The sequence below is a fragment of the Durotheca rogersii genome (genome assembly GCF_024521655.1).
Source record: "Durotheca rogersii strain YMJ 92031201 chromosome Unknown GGS23scaffold_6, whole genome shotgun sequence".
In the NCBI taxonomy this organism is placed as follows: Eukaryota; Fungi; Ascomycota; class Sordariomycetes; order Xylariales; family Xylariaceae; genus Durotheca; species Durotheca rogersii.
Window position 1 is genome coordinate 1,076,121 of NW_026251237.1, and position 18,722 is coordinate 1,094,842.

General features: G+C 56.8%; 5 protein-coding genes across 5 annotated transcripts; 4 read left to right on the forward strand and 1 right to left on the reverse strand.

Annotated features, from left to right (window-relative positions):
• Positions 1 to 148: 148 nt before the first annotated feature.
• GGS23DRAFT_460388 (thiamine pyrophosphate enzyme) lies at positions 149 to 2,211 on the forward strand. Its single transcript, XM_051514112.1, has one exon. It carries the CDS (start codon positions 475 to 477, stop codon positions 2,203 to 2,205), a length of 1,731 nt encoding a protein of 576 aa, XP_051373435.1. The 5' UTR covers positions 149 to 474; the 3' UTR covers positions 2,206 to 2,211.
• Positions 2,212 to 3,031: 820 nt separating this feature from the next.
• Positions 3,032 to 3,805, forward strand: GGS23DRAFT_460474 (uncharacterized protein). The gene has a single exon (XM_051514113.1). The coding sequence runs from the start codon at positions 3,262 to 3,264 to the stop codon at positions 3,694 to 3,696; it is 435 nt and encodes a 144-aa protein (XP_051373436.1). The 5' UTR covers positions 3,032 to 3,261; the 3' UTR covers positions 3,697 to 3,805.
• A 1,315-nt stretch (positions 3,806 to 5,120) lies between these two features.
• Positions 5,121 to 7,217, forward strand: GGS23DRAFT_460508 (uncharacterized protein). The gene is made up of 2 exons (XM_051514114.1): positions 5,121 to 6,677; positions 6,737 to 7,217. Exons 1-2 carry the CDS (start codon positions 5,210 to 5,212, stop codon positions 7,042 to 7,044), a joined length of 1,776 nt encoding a protein of 591 aa, XP_051373437.1. The 5' UTR covers positions 5,121 to 5,209; the 3' UTR covers positions 7,045 to 7,217.
• Positions 7,218 to 8,877: 1,660 nt separating this feature from the next.
• GGS23DRAFT_460511 (uncharacterized protein) lies at positions 8,878 to 11,800 on the forward strand. The gene is made up of 4 exons (XM_051514115.1): positions 8,878 to 9,734; positions 9,980 to 10,866; positions 10,976 to 11,596; positions 11,652 to 11,800. The coding sequence occupies exons 1-3, from the start codon at positions 9,210 to 9,212 to the stop codon at positions 11,538 to 11,540; spliced, it is 1,977 nt and encodes a 658-aa protein (XP_051373438.1). The 5' UTR covers positions 8,878 to 9,209; the 3' UTR covers positions 11,541 to 11,596; positions 11,652 to 11,800.
• A 6,097-nt stretch (positions 11,801 to 17,897) lies between these two features.
• On the reverse strand, positions 17,898 to 18,626 carry GGS23DRAFT_460825 (uncharacterized protein). The gene has a single exon (XM_051514116.1). The coding sequence runs from the start codon at positions 18,416 to 18,418 to the stop codon at positions 17,933 to 17,935; it is 486 nt and encodes a 161-aa protein (XP_051373439.1). The 5' UTR covers positions 18,419 to 18,626; the 3' UTR covers positions 17,898 to 17,932.
• Between the last annotated feature and the right edge of the window lie 96 nt (positions 18,627 to 18,722).

Genomic DNA, 18,722 nt, shown 5'->3' on the forward strand with positions numbered 1-18,722 from the left:
TTATTGCAGCCGAGACCGGAGGACCCTAAGCCGAGTCTTTATAGCATCGAGGACTTTGGGCTTGCTTCGAATCCCCAAAGGAGAAAGCAGGAGTATTCGGCCTCGTATGCGACAAGCGAACGCGTATACCAAGTCGGAACCCGGTGGCATCGGGGTAGTCGGGATTACTGTTGGAGCTGCATGTCTACTCCGACGATCACAGCAGGTTATTCGCACATGGCAGTACCCGGCATATAGCGGACAAGCGTCCCCGAGGGTTTATTCCTATTAAAGAAAGCCACCCATCCCGTCCTTCTCCATATGTCAACAATCCTCTCCATCCTATCCTCCGCAACACCCCTCACAGAACTGCCGCATTGAAATATCACCCTCTGGTGTTCTTTCCCCCCTACCCTACGGCTCCTTTTTTAAAAGGCACTTAATTTCTTCCATTGCTCATCTTCCTAGCTAGGGACTTGGGTTTATTCGCCTAAAATGTCGGGTACGACCACGCTGGCCGAATACCTCTTTGTCCGTTTAAGGCAGATGGGCGTGGGAGCCGTCCATGGGGTCCCCGGCGACTACAACCTCACATTGTTAGATTATGTCGAGCCCGCCGGCCTAGATTGGGTTGGTAACGCTAACGAGCTCAATGCTGGGTACGCCGCCGATGGCTACGCACGAATAAAAGGTGTCGGGGCCATTATCACCACCTTCGGCGTTGGCGAGCTCTCCGCCATCAACGCTATCGCCGGCGCCTACGCCGAACGTGCCGCGGTCGTGCATATCGTTGGCACACCGTCGAGGGTCGCTCAGGACGCACGGCGTTTAATTCACCACACCTTCAATGACGGCGAATATCGTCGCTTCGCGCAGATGCATGCACACGTTACCGTGGCTCAGGCTAGCCTCCGGGATCCGCAGACCATTCCCGATCAAATTGACCATGTTCTACAACAGTGTCTCATACACAGCCGACCGGTTTACATTGAAGTACCGGTCGACCTAGTTTCAGCCCCCATCCCGGCGGCACGACTTGGCTCCAAGATCGGCATCCCTCGTGCAGCACCAACTGCACACCAAGCTGCCGTCATAGCTCAGGTCGTCGCCAGGATCCAAGATGCCAAGAGGCCTATTATATACGTTGACGGCGAGAGCAGAGCGCTCGGCATCGTCCCCGACGTACAGGACATCGTGACGTCCACCGGCTGGCCAACCTGGACGTCTCCGTTTGGCAAAGGCCTGCTAGACGAGACAGCGCCCAACGTCCACGGAATCTACAAGGGTAGCTACGATGACGCGAGCGTCCAGGATTTTATAAACGGGTCGGACCTGATCTTGTGTTTCGGACCGCACTTCGGCTCCAGCAATACCTACAACTATTCCAGCATACCGAAAGCCGAAGTCGCCGTCATTTTTACAGACGCAGAAATCCGAATCGGCGGTCAGATCTTCAGAGACATCCCAGTGCGGTACTCGGTGTCGCAGGTCCTGAAGGAAGTAGACTTTGCGAAGGTAAAGCCGTACCAAACCTACCCTGATCTTCCCCGCGATTATTCCCACTCTTTCTCGGACGTCTCGAGGGATGACAACATCACCCAAGACAAGTTCTGGCGCATCGTCTCCACTATCCTTCAACCGGGCGACATCGTCCTCGGCGAGACAGGTACAGCGGGCTTTGGATGCCGAGAGTTCCAGCTTCCGCCTCACGCCAGCCTCTTCACGCCGGTCACCTGGCTGTCGATCGGATACATGCTCGGGGCAGCACAGGGAGCCGCGCTGGCGCAGAGGGAGCTTATAGCATCATCCGACTACTACGGAATTCAGAGCGCGCGCACGGTCCTGTTCATCGGCGACGGCAGCTTCCAGATGACCGTGCAAGAGCTCGGGACTATCATCCGGAAGAAGCTCGACGTGGTGCTGTTCCTCATCAATAACGACGGGTACACGATCGAGCGCTGCATCCACGGGCTCGAGCAAGCGTACAACGACGTCACGGCCTGGCGATACCTGCAAGCGCCCGGCTTCTTCGGCGCCGGCGAAGACACCTACACAGCGTCGGTGAGAACCTGGGGCGACCTGCAGGAGGTCCTAGAGGGCGATGGCTTGAAGGGTGGAGGGTTCAAGATGGTCGAAGTATTCCTAAGTCGCGAGGACGCCCCTCAGGGGATCCTGCTAGACTACCTCAAGGCCGAGCGGGCACGGACGCAGAATAAGCCTACGTAGCAGTAGTTTAACTACATTCCCGGGATCGCGAACGAAGGCCGTCGCAGATATCGGCAGCATTTACAAATTTTCCCTCTACTATTCTCACCACAGGTCTTGGCGCGAAAAGGGGGAGGGGCCGACAGGGAAAGGAAAGTAGAGGCATACACAGCACGCAAACTACGGAGCATACCTAGAGAATTTGAGGGTTTCTCGTGTTTTTTTTTTTCGTTTTTTCAATTAGGGGATAGGAACGATGATTTCTTGTATTCATTTGCTCTCTCCAAGCTTTAGGGTAGCTCCTAATATCCTTAGGACCACCACCGCGCGCAGAAAAGATACACGAAACTTCTGCCCGGTGAGCCACGCGCTATGACATGGTATGGGACGGCCGTAAATGGCGTCAACAGGCGGCTAGAGTAGGTAGAGGTTTCGATAGTCTGAATTACTCGGTAGCTCGCTGCCCCAGCTTCGCACCCACTGCTTACTATACCTGCCCCCCCTGAACCTAAGTCCCCCCCCCCCCCCTCCGCTAAGACCGCGGTTTCGGCGCGCCTCGAGGCTGGCGCATCGCGTCCGGGCAACACGACGCCGGCTAGCCGCGGTTTCGGCCCCAGGAAACTAGGGAGATCCCGGTATAGCGCGCGAACGGGTAGCGAAAGCTCCGCGCACAGCGCCCACGTAGCCCCCCGCCAAGCCAGGCGAGACCGAGCGGCGAGCCGCTCCCAGCCGACGCCACCGCCTCGCGACCCGCCGCCCTGTTGTCTCGCCGCCCAGAGACGCGAGGCGTTACGTCCTGCCCAATTCGGGGGAGGGGAGGGGGGGGGGCAATGCAGGGTCGGTGACTGTAGGGGGCGCGCCGTGCGAGGGGGGCGAGACCGTCGATCGCGCGGGGGGTGGCGAGAGACAGGCGGGTAGACGGGTAGACAGGTATATAGCTGGAATTCGACCGGCGAACTACCACATACGACCATAGGATTCGGAGAACTCGGGGTCCCGTCCGCTCCCCCCTAGATAAACCGGATACCGCCGGATTAGTAGTTGGGTCGGTGACGACCAGCGAATCCCCGGTGTTGTATGTTTTTGCCTCTCTTTCTTTTTTCTTTTTTCCTTCTCTCGTTCGTGGATTCAGATCGAGATTGCACCGGTCAGGATATTCCTCCTCTCTGTATCGTGTGTCCCCAGGCCAAAATGGCTGTGCTGAGGGCCGCGTTGGCCGTCTCTCGTAGCTATGGCCGCACACGGGAGAGCCGGACCAAGATGGCATCCTCGCATTGGCTTGTTAGCCCCCTGAGCCAACTGAGCTCGCGCAGGTCAGGCCAGGTCCGGCGGACGGTGGCCCGGGCCTTGGCTTCGTCTCTACCCCGAAAGTTGCTAGTCCGTGTTCTTCTAGGTGTGGCTGGTGCTTGGGAGTGCCGTTTTCGGCGTGGGGCGAAGAAGGATTTCTATTATGGGAGTCGGCGCAGGATGGGGACGTTATACCTAGCTATCAGCCCTCGTGTTGGCAGCTAGTAAGAGCAACGCTTAGAAACTGTGGGCTGAGCTATAAATTCCGGCGGACTCGAGATCACCTGATCGAGGTCGATGAAGCGGCTTGTAAATTTCAGCAAGTGTAGGTTGGTTACCGGAGAAGCCACAAGCCTGCGGACCCGGTGGAGAAGCGTCGGCGTCTAATACCTGTCATATAAGCAGGTCTATGGCAGTATGGGGCTCGTAACGGCGCGTTCTTACTAATGCCTTAGACAGGCGAAGAATCTCTCTCTTAGGACAACCTTGGAGGAAGTGTGGATTCTGGATGGCCTGCTATCCTCCCCCAACCAAGCTCTATATACACTTGGTTGCTGTCTTCCTTGTCTTCCCTGTAGTTGAGGAAGTGGGCATATTAGCTTTGAATCAAAGCTCAGCCATAGTGAGTAAACCGATGTGGATCCCTTCAGCATTGTGGCCGCTTCTACGATTAAACACGAAGTCGGACGTTGCGGGGACAACTCGGCGCAGCATCTCGTAGCCGCGGATGGGTCGAAGCGAGCTCCGTGACTAATCCCTTCCTGGGTATAACCAAACCAAACGGCATGGAAGTGCGCGTTGTGATTAATAGCACTAAGTTAAAAGAAGTTGTATTTCGTTTGTTAGTTAGTTGAAGACGTCAATAAAAGCAACCGGGATGGTAACCAACCGAAAGTGATTTAACCCAATCTGATTCCCGGCCCTGAATCGTCTCTTGTAATAAACACTATTACACCTCAAAGTTATAACACCCATTCAACTCTAAATCTACCTAACTGGCCCCGTACGATGGTAAATGTAGGTTGAAATCTATTACTCGAAAAGGTCGTTTAGATTTTCCAGCCTCTGTCAGCTGCCCGGACTGTCCAAGCGGTCTGATCTCGAGGAACCGGATACCTAGGTATTAAAGAGTGTTTTGGGGCGGTTTCACGAAACCGACGTACCTATACAGACACGAGTAAGAAGTAGGTATATTAGGCGCCCCAAGAATCTTGTATTTCTATCTCATGCAGATTACGTCCCGTTTCTTCCTCTCTGCGTCGAGCCGGATTCCGGATTGGGCCCGTTGCATGGCCTCTCCAAAGCCCGTCAACAGCTCCATCTCAGGCCGAGGCGGTGCAACGAGTGGTACTTTGGGCGGGATTGACTGTGCTACCATTACTTACTCTGATAAAATGTCTTGGCCGTCACCCAGCCGGTTCAAGAAGCCAATCGCTAATCAAGTAGTACCGAGTACTATTGGCTACTCAGAACCAGATACACAGAAGAATGCGAGACGCTTCCGTGCGGCAACAAGATGCGGTTGTGCCCCCAACAACACGACCTGGCTCGTCCAATGAGGCCTCCCTAGGGGGCCGACGCCTCCATTGGCTCCTCTCTCTCTGGCGCGGCCCAAAGGCAGGCCAGTGCGGAGGGACTGGGTGCGGCTGGGCGCCCCGACGCCCACCTCTCCTCCCTCATCGTCTGACCCCCGCGCCTGTTTCCTCCGCCGTCGCGCAACTCTCGCCCGCACGCGAACATGGCGCCCGACCGACGCGAGTACCAGCACTTCATCCCGCAGTTCCTACTGCGGAACTTCGCGCACCCGTACGTGTACCGCGACGCGGGGGGCGGCGGGGGCGGGGGGCGTAAGCGGGGCCGTAAGCGGCGCTACGAGCAGAACAAGTACCCGGGCAGCGCGGTGGTGAACTGCCTGGCGCTGTCGGAGGGGGGCTTCGCGGCGGACGAGGCGGCGGTCAGCCGCGTGTGCGGCAAGTACGACATGTACACGCAGGCGGCGGCGGCAGCGGACCGGCGGCGGCTCGAGACCAAGTTCGGCGGGCTCGAGGGGAAGGCGAGCGCGCTGTACCGGCGGATCGTGGCGGCGCACGCGGCGCAGCGCGCCGACGTCGGCATGACCCGCGCCGAGAAGGACCTGCTGCGCAAGTTCTTCTTCCTGCTCAAGTTCCGCGGCGGCCAGTTCTACCAGAAGTACCACGCCAGCACCGCCGTCGACGACTACGACGACGACGACAGGGAGCTCATGGCGCACTACATGCGGCGCAAGGGGTTTACCCGGCCCATCGACGTCTGGTACGAGTCCCTCGAGGCCATCATCGACGTCGAGATGGACGCGGACCGCGTCTGGGAGCGGCACCTCCAGACCAGCATCTACTTCTCCCACGCCCAGTTCTTCATCGACGAAGTAGGCTCCGCCTACATGACAATATGCACGCCAGAGAGCCCGCGCTCCGAGTTTATCCTTTCGGAGAATAGCTACAACGTTTGCGAAGGGCCGACGATCCGGTTTCAAGACAAGGACACCGGCAAGTACTCGAGTTCGTGTCCGCGCTGCCACGAATTCTCGCCTGTATCTCCGCGGCTCATGGTGGTTATGCGATCCCAGTATCTTCCCGAGCCTACTGATGATTCTATTCCCGACGTAGGTGTGAGGATGCAGAAACAATTTATGCGACAAGCCTTTTTTGGTCCTGGAAAGTCCTTATTGGAAGATCTCCCCGTGCGCAAGGCAACCTGCAACTATCAAAGGATGAGCAATACGAGACGGATATACCCTTCTGGGTGGAAACCACCGTACGACAAGAATGACAGGTTCTCCTTTCCTATCTTCAGAATATCTGACCATCACGTGCGGGTCGTCAACGGTCTTTTGCTTGACCACGCCTTCCACGGTACGAGCATCGTCTTTAATAAGGAGGACACGTTCCTAGACACGTTGGAATGGTTCTTGACAGAGCCCTGTGTAGTAGGGAAGAACCTAGGCGGAGAGGACCAGGTTCGACAGCAGCGATACCTCTCCGACTTGGGCAAGTTCATGGGCACCAAAGGCAGGGTCGTGCAGCCGATATGGAACCTGAGTGGGGAGCAGGAGATCGCAGGCACAGAGGCATCTCGCGTGAGGAACCTGGCCTGTGCCAGGCTTTACGAACAAATGATGGCACACGGTCAGGACGCCCTCGTCGATCGCAAGCATTATGAGAGACTAGGTAGGCAGTTGTCGCTTCAAAGACGAGAACGCGACAACAAGCTAACCCGTCATTGGCAGGCGGAACGGCGCAGACGTGGGATGAAGATTCCGAGCAAGTGTCCTTGATGCTTTCCTTGTGGCGCGCCGTCGATCACCACAGTGGCTACCTCTCCGGTACTGTCCGACGAAGGAACAGCATTCTCATCATGGATGCATACAAGCGGCTTCCTTGTCAGCGATTTTGGCTGTACTTGAAAGCAGTCAGATACACCCTGACCACACCCTTGCAACGTTGGGTGCAGTATGATCTTGCCTCATTCAGGCGTCCGGTCAACGTGGAAGCTATGAGCCAGGAAGGGCCCGAAGATATACTCACCCACGGTTAGTCGATTCGCCAGGAGTCACGGCATCGCCCGAAAGCTGACGCGGACACCTAACAGCTTACCCTTTGGTAAAGGGACACGAGTTGAACACTGCCATGTATGACACTTTCGAAGGGCAGATTGCTAAAATGGACGGCCCCGACGGCATGTTTCTCAGAATGTTTCTCATCCTACCCAGGGCGGGAGACCGGGGAAACAAGCGCCGTTTCTCTCTGCATGGTAAGTAGGCATTACAATTTCAACGTGCCATCGGGGGGTTTTCACGCCATTGACAAAGCCACGAACAGCGACCGTTCGGCCGCGACCACGCGAGTATGATGTTGTAGTAAACGAGGTTGACAAAGAGGTGATGGTGGGCCTTGATGAAACTGTCGAGGCTCGAGGCTGGAAGCCCGTCAACCTTGGGCTAGACGGGGGGAGGCCGTCAGGCACCGCGCCAAGCCGCGTGCGCCAGCTACAGGGTGACGGGGGGGACTTGGCTCTGTTTGCGGCGTGTTTTCTCGTGTGCCTTTGCGTTTATTGGGATCTGTTCGGGGGGGTTTAGTTGCTTTGCGGAAGGAGTTTGGTTACGACCCGACGTCGTCGCTGGATGGATGGACAGAGGAGGATGCAAAGGGATCGAGGGGAGTATCCGATATTGAGAGAAGATCAGAATGGGTGTTTATTGAATAATTAATCAGGATGTCACGTGCCCGCGAGCTATTCCTAGCCTTGTGAAATTATCGCGCATTACGTACGTAGGTTCGGTAGATAGGGAGGTACCTACCCGCCTTCGTGCCCGCATACAGGTACTTGGCTCCAAGTACCCCTATGGTACCTCCTACACCTAACCCGAGTAGATAATACCTAGGTACCTCCTATCTCCTATGCAACCTTACATAGGTACCTATATACTCAGCCGTCATCGTCACGCGCTCTCCTCTTCTGCAGCGGCAAAGCTCCGACGCACCGCACCTCTTACCACCACCGCAGCACCCTGCGCCGCGCTGCACTGCAATGCACCACCCACCTGTTCATCCCACACCCACTTCGCAACCCGCACACACGCCAGCATACCGACGATACGTCCCTCCGTCCACCTCGCATCCGTCCTCACCTCGCCTCGCCATACACGCCTTGCTGCTGACCTTGCCCGTCTACCTGCCCGCCTCCTCACACATACCTAGGTATCTAATCCCCCCTTCCCCCCCTCCGTCCCACCAGCCATCTACCTACCTATCTCTCTACCTTACCTACACGTGTGCACGCCGGCGGGGGGAGGGGGGGTTGTATATGCTTGTGTCTGGATGCATGTCCGCTCCGACGTATTGCTCGATGTTGGATGTCCGGATGTACGCCTGCACGCACCGTCCCTTTCTAGTTTCCCGCTCCAGAACTTCCCCCCCTCCCATGTCTCTCGTTGTCTTGCCTCTTGCGCCACACACACACTCACACACATACACACCCGCGCGCAACGCCCGCGTGCTACACATACTACCGTACCGCAGATCGGAACTCAGGTAACCAACCACGGCAGGCAGAGAAATCAGATCAGACCCTGCGACAGCCGCGCACCGTGATCACGAGCACAGACATGCCACATTACCTACCCTGACACCCCCACTTGACATCCATCATCCCTCTCGTCTAGTCCAGCCTTACCCTCCCCCCTCCGCTGTGGCCCTCCCGGGCGCCTGAAGATCGACAAACAAGTAGGAAAGGGAGAGTTCGGGGGAGGAAGGGAGACAGAAGGGGAGAGAGCGAGACATACGCGTAGAGAGGGAGAGAGTTCTCACACAGCCACCCTCTACGCCCCATACCGCTAAAAGTCAGAAATCGAAAGCCGACCCGCCCTAGAAACAGCACTGGCCTCGACCGCAAAGTGTCTGCCTCCGTCGGACGTAGCCTACGCGCTCTCCCGGCCCTGTCATGTAACCCTGGCATCGCCCTAGCCATCTGTCCCATCTACAAAAAGCTACAAGGAGCTGAGTGAAGGCCGGAGAGGCTTGCGCCGTCCTTGAATATCGCGCGCGAGCGACCGGAGGGGAAAAGGCAGCTGTAAAATCTAAAATCTAGGAAGGCAGAGGCGAGACAGCCCACCCGAACAACAACGGGAGAGAGAGGCGAGAGGCGGGAGGGGGTGGGAGCCAAGAACGCCTAAGGAAAAAAAAAACGCCTTACCTAAGAACATGCCACAGTTCTTCCCCTTCATCCCCGGCACCGAGACCGGCCGCGCCGCCCGCCAGCACGCCAACGACGCCTCTCCGTTGCTCGGCCGCTTCCGCGCCGTCCCGCCGCCGGCACCGTGGGGACCATCCTCAGCCCGCGCGTCGCCCCCGTTCGTCTCGTGGAGCCACCCCCGCCGCGAGGACGGCCGCGGTAGTGTCCGTGTCGGCTACGGTTACGGCGCGCTGCTCGTCTCCCCCGGGCCCGGGGACGAGGATTCGGGCTACGGCGACGAAGACGACGACGAGGACGGGGACCCGGACGATAGCGACGACGATAGCGACGACGAGGACGGCGGCTGCGTGGGGCGCTTCGATGGCGGCAGGCGCGCCGGAAAGCGCGTTTGGCGCTCGTGCCGCCGCCTCGCCCGCCTCGCCCGCCGGAGTGTCCGCGACTTGTGGATTGCGCCCCGCCAGGCGGCCGTCAAGCGCGTTGTTAACAGCTGGTGGAGCCGATGGGGCGTCCTGGTCTTCCTGCCTACCGCTCTGGTGAGTTTCTCCTGTTGAACCATCATCCCCCTCTTGCCTCTTCTCTTCTGCCCTTTCACATCTTTGGTACCCGTCTGTCACTCGCTCGGCTGTCACCGACGCGGATCTACCGTGTTGGGGGGGGAATACGTTTACCTCCATATATAATGTAGATGGGCGTGCGCGAGATGGCAAGCGGGAGAGCTAAGAGCCGCCAGTTACCCGGGTAACAGCCGAATGTCGAGTGCTAACGAGATTACGTCTAGGCCGTAGGCTGGTGCGCCCTCCCGTTCCCGCAGTATCCGCTCTCACCCTCGCACTCGGGCGCGACCCCGCCGGAGCCCCCGCCGGGCGATCACCGCGCCCCCGGTCACGGCGAGGCACGCGTCCGCGTCAACTTCTGGTTCTTCCTCTTCGTCTACTACGGCTTCTACAACCTCACCGCCCTGACCTGGATCACCAAGCTGTTCAACCTCTACTCGCTCAACTGGTGGCCGTCCACGCTCGGCTTTCCCCTCACCGTCTCGCTGATCGCCGTCTTCTCTCTCGCCGCGCCCCTCCCCGTGTACCTCGTCCCCGAGGCGCGCTACCTGACGGTGCACAACACGGCCTGGATCAGCTGGACCTTCGTCATCATGGCCATGCCCGTCGCTATCGCCTTCTGCATCCTGATGACGCACGAGCGCCACCTTGGCCTCCGGCACCCCCTGAGCGAGACGCAGCGTATCTTCACGAGCTCGTGGTGGACCGGCAAGGGGGATTCGATCTCGGCGACCCGAGAGCAGAGCCGCCGCAGGGGCTTGGTCACTCGGGGGTCCGACCCGTTCGACCCCGACGCCACGCTCCAGGTCGTGGACGAGTCGCGGCGCGCAGTGCCGGCGCTGATGCAGCGGCGCAGTTGGCTGCCCGCCAGCTTCGTGCGCTTCATATGGTTCTGCCTCGCGCTGGCCGTCAGCCTGCTGGCCTACCTGCTCGGGGAGGCGTACGCCGAGATCTACCTGCGGACGCTGCCGCACAACAGCTTCGAAACCATCGTCTACGTCTACAGCTGGGTCGTGACGGTCCACTTGCTGGACGCACTTACGGCGTGGATCCTCGGTATCAATGAAGGGGAGCGGGTCGGCAGCTACCCCCTGAGTTGGATCTTCAAGTTGTGAGGCGAACCAACCCCCCTACCTCCCCCATCCCCCGGGGTTCCCGTAGAATTTAGCTTCGCTCGCAGGGCGGAAGAAGCTCGCTTGCTAATCGGTCCGTCAAAACAGATACTTCATGCTGACGTATCAAACCTACGTCCGCGCGCTATACGCGCGCCTTCGCTCGCCCTCGCAGTTCATCTGGCTGCAGGCGCTCTCGTCCGGCTTCCTCATCGTGCTGACGCCGCTCACCATGACGGAAATCTACCACCGCATCCTCACGACGCTGGGGCTCACGACGCTGTCGTACGCGTCGTACCAAAAGATCTGCACGCGGAACGTCTTCATCCGCTTCCTGGCGCAGAACGTGAGCATGCTCACCTTCCTGGGCAGCATCCTAGTGCTGCACTTCGGCGCCAACAAGGACGTGTACCCCTACTTCGCCTTCGACGACCCCGACGAGCTGTACGATTTCGAGCTGACCTTCTCCGCGTCCATGATCACGTGGGCCTGTGAGCTGGCGGCGGGAATCGTGCTCGGGGGCCTGATCCGGTGGATCTTCGGGGTCAACGCGAACGTCGAGGGCAAGATGGACTTGGCAGTGTGGCCCGAGCTGCTGCCGACGAGCGTGGCCGTCATGCTGCACGTATTGCAAAGCATGCTATTTTCGATCATACGGCTGCACTTTCGGTGACGATGGGTGCCGGAGAGAAATCTCTTGCTTTCGTTGATGTGTAATGCCCGGATTGGGTAAACCTCCATACCTTTTTTTTTTCTCTTCGACAGCTCGGCTAAGCGTGGCCAGCAAATGCTTGCTTGGTGGGTGCGCTTCGATATCCAAGGGCGGACGGATCGAGTCCATTTTCCACGGCTCTCTCCCCAGGGTACTCGAGAAACCGGTAACAACGCTCGGTGGACTGGATAGGCCTTTTTTTTGGTGGTTATCAAGCGCCGGGTCGTGTACTGCCCGAGCCTGTCAGGTGTTCTCTTTTGTTTGCTCTGAGTTGCTCTTCCTATTATTCCAGCGGCCCATGCAGAGATGCCCAAGGCGGAGTAGATGATACCCTTTTTAGAATAATGGCCGTACAATAAGATGTGTCTCCCTACCCTCCCCCCTCTTCGAGGGCAGCTAAATCCTAACTAATATACCTTGTTCTGATGTGGCTTGCGCAGAGATGGTGTGTAGCCGTGACATGGATTGAAAACGAAGGGTGCATATGCTCTAATCATCTCGCGCCATCCAAGGACGCAAACCGAAACACGCGCGTCCGCGAGGCAAGGAGAGGAGCAAGTAACCCGCTCGTTCCCGGGCCGTCTAAGCCTGCGTTGTTTGTACTGCAGCGCCATTATTATCTCTGCACTGGAGTGGAGTCGCTCATTGGGGAGGAGACACGGTATAATGCACGAAATACTGCATACCCGGTGTACTAGGCCTGGGAGGAAAACCAAAGAGATAAAGAGAGGAAAAAAAAGTTTACAAGGAATCGATAAATTGAAAATCGGTCGATCAATTAGAAGTAAACAGACACCGGGATCGTAAACACTGAGCGAAGTGGTGTATCGGGGGGACAGGCGTGGAAGAGGAGGAGGAATGCGTGGCCAGTCATCGCGCTTAGCGCGATTTCGCTCACATATAGTATCATATACTCGAGTATATTGGTGGAACCGGCAGATAGGAAGAGGCGCGTGGGGGGGGGGGGGGGGGGAGGTGTATGTGTCTGCGATGCGCGACAGAGACTTATCATGGCTACATCCGAGAATGCTTCCGGCCGCCTGTACAGCCGGATATCCCCGGCTGTCCCAAGATCGGCTCGGTCATGTATGAACGGCAGTAGGTGGAAACGAAACTATAGTGGCATTTGTCCAAATCGGCCGGTTGCAGATGTCGTGCGCCCCTCTGATACGGGGGGTGGCGTCTGTCAACCACCTAGAGTGGATAAGGTCGACTCTCCGGGGCGGCATGTCAACCCGGAGGGGAAAGGCGCCCGGGCAGGCCGAGGGAGCGAGGCGCGTTTTCTTCTTCTACCGAGAGCAGGAGCTCATTCTAAGCTTGCAACATAATTGCTTGTGAAAGCCTAGAACGCTCCCAGGGGTGATGGGTGGGCGTAATATGTGTAGTTCGGTGTGATCGACGGAGGTGCAGATCCATCTAGGGCGACGTCATCCATCGACAAGGCTGGCGTTGCCGATGTTTGGTGTCTACTCCGCCATAACGCTTTCGAGACATCCCAAACCCTTCAGAACCGCTCGGTCGTCTGGTCTACGGTGGTTCGTGGATTGCCCTCTACGTAGTAGATTCCATCTACCAATCTAGAAGAAGAGACTGGCGGTGAGTATATGCGATGACTAACTTTTGGCGTAGCCCCCCTCCCCTCTCCCCCCCCGTACCTATTTGGAGGAGAATAAAAGCGCGGTCAGGATAGCTCGACATGCGGGGAACTGGGGAGAATCCGGAATACTTAGGGGACTGAGAGTCCGATGCAGAGACGGCTTGGAAGCGAAGCCAATGGAGGGAGTGTAAGAGCATACGGGGAGCGCTCAACGCCCCACGCGAAAACCGAAGGTCCAACCGGGGCTCCCAGAAGGCGTGCTGTAGCATCACTGAATAGGATTGCGGCGTGGTTGTCTTCGACTTGCCGAAATCCCACGAATAGAACGACCTGGGCGTACAGTACCGAGATGAGACAAGCCAACCGGTGTGGTTAGAGAGCCACATCGCCTGCGACAAGGAAAGGGTGTAGGCCACGCACGGGAGTTGGTGCTTACCCGTTTCTCGGCAGGGTGTCGGTGGATGGGATATACGGAACATGTACCGGGAGTGGCGCGAGCAGTTGGTAATAAAAGTAGCAAGGCAAGGTCCGTTATCAGCAGAAATGCATTTCCCAAGAACACGAACGGACGCTTATTAGCCCGTAGCTGGATGGGGGCCTCTCCCAAGACCGAGAAAGGTCGGCTTACGCAAACGGAGACGACAGATAAGGCCGGCCGGTCAATTTAATGCATAGGCATCGTGTAGGAGCTTGACCACGGTGATTCGGCGAAACCGGCAGGTTAATATGTGCGAGGCTGTATCGGCACAATCCTCGATGCCAAGTTGAGGATAAAAACCCGGCCTGGCGACTGAGCAGTCATAATCCCCGTACAACCGGCGCCCAATCATCCGGGTGTGCTCTCCGGATAGGTAGCCAGGCAGATCCCAGGGCTCCGACGAGGCCATGCTAAGCGCCTTCGACGAGCTCTAGAGCAGGTTCCAGCATGTAAGTAGGACGGTGCGGTGTGGTTACAACAAACATCTGTTGGTCACAGCAGCTCGATCCCCCTGCCTCGGTTGCTGGTTGCTAAGCATGCGAAAGATATGGTTGCAGGACCCGGAGAGCGTTGTGCCACCTCGATCGAAACGGGGACTAATGGGCGCGTCTGATTCGACTGCAGGAGAGGCCAAGCTGGTTGAGGCGCAACACCATCTTTGAGCCCCATCGGCCAGTGGGATTTGAGCCCCCCGTCCGTTGGCGCGAGGGTACGGCGACCATGGATTCACGTCGGGATCTAGCGGCTCCCCAAGGAAACAGCTGCCAGGACGGGATCCTTCGAAACGAGCTCCTCGCTCGCTGGGCCCCGACCGCTGTCGATGCAGTTCCCGGGACGTTGTTCGGGTAGTGCTGATAGCACCTTGTTAGTCAACGATCACCTCAATCACCTCATCGAGTTGCTCCACACAGCGTCGAGGTGGCGATTTGGGGACGCTCTCAGACCTCCGTCTCCCCCAGATACGGTACGGCGATATACACCCATCCATAAGCACATAATACCTACATACCACAGGTACCTAGGCCTAAGGCAGGTAAGCCAGGACCCGAGGCCGTATCAAGACGGAATCGGGCCAGGGCTGCGAGTCGACCCCAAAGGTAGTGGAGGGTCGGTCTTGGAGGGAGGAGACGGACGGGTACGGGTAAGTAGGCGGCTGTGTTTAGTAGTGCGATGAGTCAGAAGGGCTTCGCGAAAGGGAGAGGCTCAAACGCCTAACGCCGGTCGGGGTAGCAATGCAACGCCGTGGACGATGGAGGGAGAGAAGAGAGAGGAAGAAGACGTGGAGGGTAGGGCGATGATAGGGCGAAGGGAAAGTAGCGGGAGGGTCTGTGGGGGGGTTATGGTCAGAGCTAGGTGCCTAGTCAATTTATATACCTCCTTCATTAGTAGGTACTTTCCTACTCATCGTCGTCGTCGTCTCTTCTTTTTCTTCTCCTTTTTCTTTCGGTTTCGCGTTTCCCCCGCTCCATGATAAGCGCAGTTTATTCGGGATACGGGCGACGGGTCCTTGATTTCGTAGAATTTCTCATTCTTATTATTATCCTCATTTTTGGGGGTAGAAAAAAGCCGACGCTCCCCCTCCCCCCCCCTCCTCTCCATAAGCTATAATCATTATTAATTATCATTGCTTTCATGTCTGCCCGAAACCTCTCCACCTTTCCTTTTTTTTCCCCTCTCTTTCTCCCATGTCTCCACGACGGACGGGCGCGCTTATACCTATGTGCCTAACGAATTTGCAGGTTAATACTAATCTACCTAGGTGGGTTAGTAGTACGCGCCGGTCTGCATCGCCTACCGCCTACCTAGAGATACTCATAGGTATGCATGGCGTGCGACATGCAAGGTAATATAGCAGACCGTAGGTAATATCATACTAGAGCAGCGTCGGCTCCGATAGCATTTAGTAACAGATACCTGAAATCTCAACGTGTTGGCGATATAAGCCGGCACTGCGGTTATATACATCCTACCACATGTCATATCAGCATCCGTCGGAAATGTGGACGCACAACAACGCATGTTCACATCCATGACATCCATGTCCTCTCTAGCATGAGCGTACCGTCTACATTGCATACCTGTACCTCTACCTGCTAGAAGAAGGTACCTAACCGACCAGTTACATACCTACATGTCTATACCGTAGAGGCACCCAGGTCGCCGCCAGTACCTTGTTGTAGTGTGTACAGAGAATTTTCATGCGTGAAGGTTACCTACACAGGTAGGTAGGTAGGTTAAGTACCTAACTCAGGCATATATACCCCTATATTTGTAGAAAGTACCTCGCGTCTGGGGAGGCCAACGTTGCGCGGCCTGGCTTCGGAGGCAAGGATGCGAAGGTGCAAAATTGTTCTTCGTCAACAAGAATGAGGAGAGGAGGCGAGAGAGGAGCTGCTCGGGGTGGCTTCACCAGCAGCTTTCTCACCTCGTATACGCTACGGGGTTGCTGAGAGGTATGATCCGATTCATTATTTAGTCTTTTCTGACATCTGATATCTTGCGCAAATCTGCCTTCTTCGAAGCAAGATGCTGTCCCATTTGGGCGTGCGCCCCTCTTCCATCCCCATCTCCCGACTTTGGAGACCCAGACCAGTCCCCGTCCCACGACCAGTGTCGAGATTCCCACAGCAAAAAAACCCCAATTCCACGACCGAGAGAGTCCTTTAGGCAGGTGATCGACGTCGTGCACACGCGGATGCCAGCAACCTCTCGACCGACATTTGACGGCTCTTGCAGCGAGATACCCGTAACGGCGCCCCTGATCATCCCACTCCTTCCGACGAACCTGGCCCAATTTCCATGCTTCTAGAAAGCGTCGGCTGGATCCCCTCCGGAGACAGGGCCCCGTAAGGGAGGGACGAGAACGAATGAAACAGGAAGAATCGGCGTAAAAATAAAAATAAAAAGATACCTGCCTAGTGCTAACCATATACTATTAGCACGGTTTTTTTTCCTGTTTCTTTTTATTTTATTTCATTGTTAGTTTCCGTCTTGACCTCGCCTTAAGAGCTGCTTTACACCGCATGTACATGCATGACCGCTCACGCTTCTGCAGACACAACCTACCTTAGGTACCTACCCATAACGGCGCATCTATGCCTACCTATATATGGGTGGCGTCTGCTAGGTATGTGTATAGCTGTACTCATACCGGCGACCAGCACATATACTTGTAGAACCTGCTTACGGGGTACAGGGACGGACAAGATGCAGACGGACGTGTTGTCTCTGGACGTGCCGCGGAAGATGCGAGCGCTCTGTGCGGTTTCAGGTTAGCGCGTGGGCTTCTTACCGACACGTCTGAGTTTTGCGTGGGAATCGACGGCTTCGATTAGGCAAATGCAGGTGCTAAGAAAAGCACAGAGTCGGCCGGGTCAGCCATCGTCGACGGAGAATCCCTGATAACGCCCGCCCCAGCGCCGACTCTAGCTCTGCGTTCGGCATAGTGGCACGAACAGCGTACCAACATAGTGGGCCTGCACCGCCCACCCTGGCGCGATGGCCCGGGAGAGAAGGGGAAGAGAGAAGAGAGAGAGAGAGGGGCAGAGGGGTGTTCACCATGCGTGCTGGCTATTCCTCTCGTTGCCAGGCAGTCAAGTTAGGTTGCCTGCCTACCTGCCTAGGCAGCTAAAGAATCCGGCTGCGTATGTTCTGTAGCTACCTACAGCAGGCAGGTATGGACTACCTGTCATGCGACGAGTATCGAGATGCGTGCTCAATCTTTGCTGAACAACGTCCGCCCCCGCATGCCGTCGCCGTCGCCAACAGAAAGCAGGCCACCCACCTATGAACATCGCACACCTAGCTGTATCATCATCCTTACCTACTTGTGTATATATATAGATGTGTATTTCATATCTGTAGGATACGTGGGCCGTACCTACATGCCTAGGGACCTGCCTGTCGATGTACGTGTCTGCGGATGTGACTGCGACTGCGTGATGGAGCTAGGGGTACAGAATCTAGCAGCATATTAGTCCTCAGCGCTGCTTGGACCGTCGCCGGCAATCCGATTTGCTGAATACTCTTTCTCTCTCGTCGAGGCATTGCCCGTCTCGGTAAGTGGGCAAGTTTTTAAGCCTGCCCGAGAATCTGCCTTAGGGCCCCGGCTAGCCGGTTGGTGGGTTTCGCGTGTACAGTACATGCATGCAGCGCCTTGATTATTCGTAGGCACTTGTAGAATTTGGTATCCGGAAATCTACGGAGAGGGTACGGACCTGTATGTACCCGGCCGCGAGCTCCGAGCGTGCTTAATTAATCCTCTACATCCTACCACCACTACTTACGTAGTACTAGCTGGAACCCATAAAAAGGAAAAAAAAAAAAAAAAAAAGGGCCCCGCCAACTGGGAAATTTAGTGGGATATGCGAAGGAAGGGAGGCATGAAGAACAAAGGCAGGAAAAGGCCCGCGTTGGGGGTGAGAGAAGAGCAGAGAATGTATTAAAAGAAAAAAAGAAAAAAAACAGAGTGAGAAATAGGATCTCAACCTCAAGCCCATCCATCCATCCCACTTTGCGTTCCCGCCTTACTGCTGCTCTCTTACTCATTCCCCTCCCACCCGTCCACTCACCTCGCTCTGAACAGCTTCGTCCTTGTCTTAGCCCTCCCCGTCGCTCCCTACCCTGTCGAACGTTGCCCGTCAACCCTCTCTCTCGCTTTCGGTACGGTACACGTACGTACCTCACATCTACCTCCCTCCTGTCCCGTCCCATCCCGTCCCCTCTGATCCCCCGGCGCCTTGCTGCGACTAGGGCTGCAGTCATAATTGTCTGCCACCCGGGTTGGCGGCAAGCGGGCTATACTTGTCTACCTGGTCTCCCTGGTCTCCCTGCCTGACTCCCGCTGCTGGTTCTGCTGCTGGTGCTGCTGCTGGTGCTGCTCCTCCTCCTCCTCCCCTCTCATATCCGCCCCTGGCTCACATTGCTCCGCGGTCACTTCGGCGGCCTTGTCTCTCTGCCTGTCTGACTTGGCCTGCCCTGTCTATCTGTCTAATTCTGCCCCAGGCTCGCCCGCAGCCCGCCCCATTCGCCTTTCTGTTCCCCTCCTGAGTCTTCGATTGTGCCACAC

Bases quoted from the DNA above. Each gene is read 5' to 3' on its own strand.
- GGS23DRAFT_460388 (XM_051514112.1), top strand. From the start codon at position 475: ATGTCGGGTACGACCACGCTGGCCGAATACCTCTTTGTCCGTTTAAGG.
- GGS23DRAFT_460474 (XM_051514113.1), top strand. From the start codon at position 3,262: ATGTTTTTGCCTCTCTTTCTTTTTTCTTTTTTCCTTCTCTCGTTCGTG.
- GGS23DRAFT_460508 (XM_051514114.1), top strand. From the start codon at position 5,210: ATGGCGCCCGACCGACGCGAGTACCAGCACTTCATCCCGCAGTTCCTA. The intron at 6,678-6,736 runs GTAGGCAGTTGT...CGTCATTGGCAG, and splicing joins CAAGCATTATGAGAGACTAG to GCGGAACGGCGCAGACGTGG.
- GGS23DRAFT_460511 (XM_051514115.1), top strand. From the start codon at position 9,210: ATGCCACAGTTCTTCCCCTTCATCCCCGGCACCGAGACCGGCCGCGCC. The intron at 9,735-9,979 runs GTGAGTTTCTCC...GATTACGTCTAG, and splicing joins TCTTCCTGCCTACCGCTCTG to GCCGTAGGCTGGTGCGCCCT. The intron at 10,867-10,975 runs GTGAGGCGAACC...CCGTCAAAACAG, and splicing joins CTGAGTTGGATCTTCAAGTT to ATACTTCATGCTGACGTATC.
- GGS23DRAFT_460825 (XM_051514116.1), bottom strand. From the start codon at position 18,418: ATGACTGCAGCCCTAGTCGCAGCAAGGCGCCGGGGGATCAGAGGGGAC.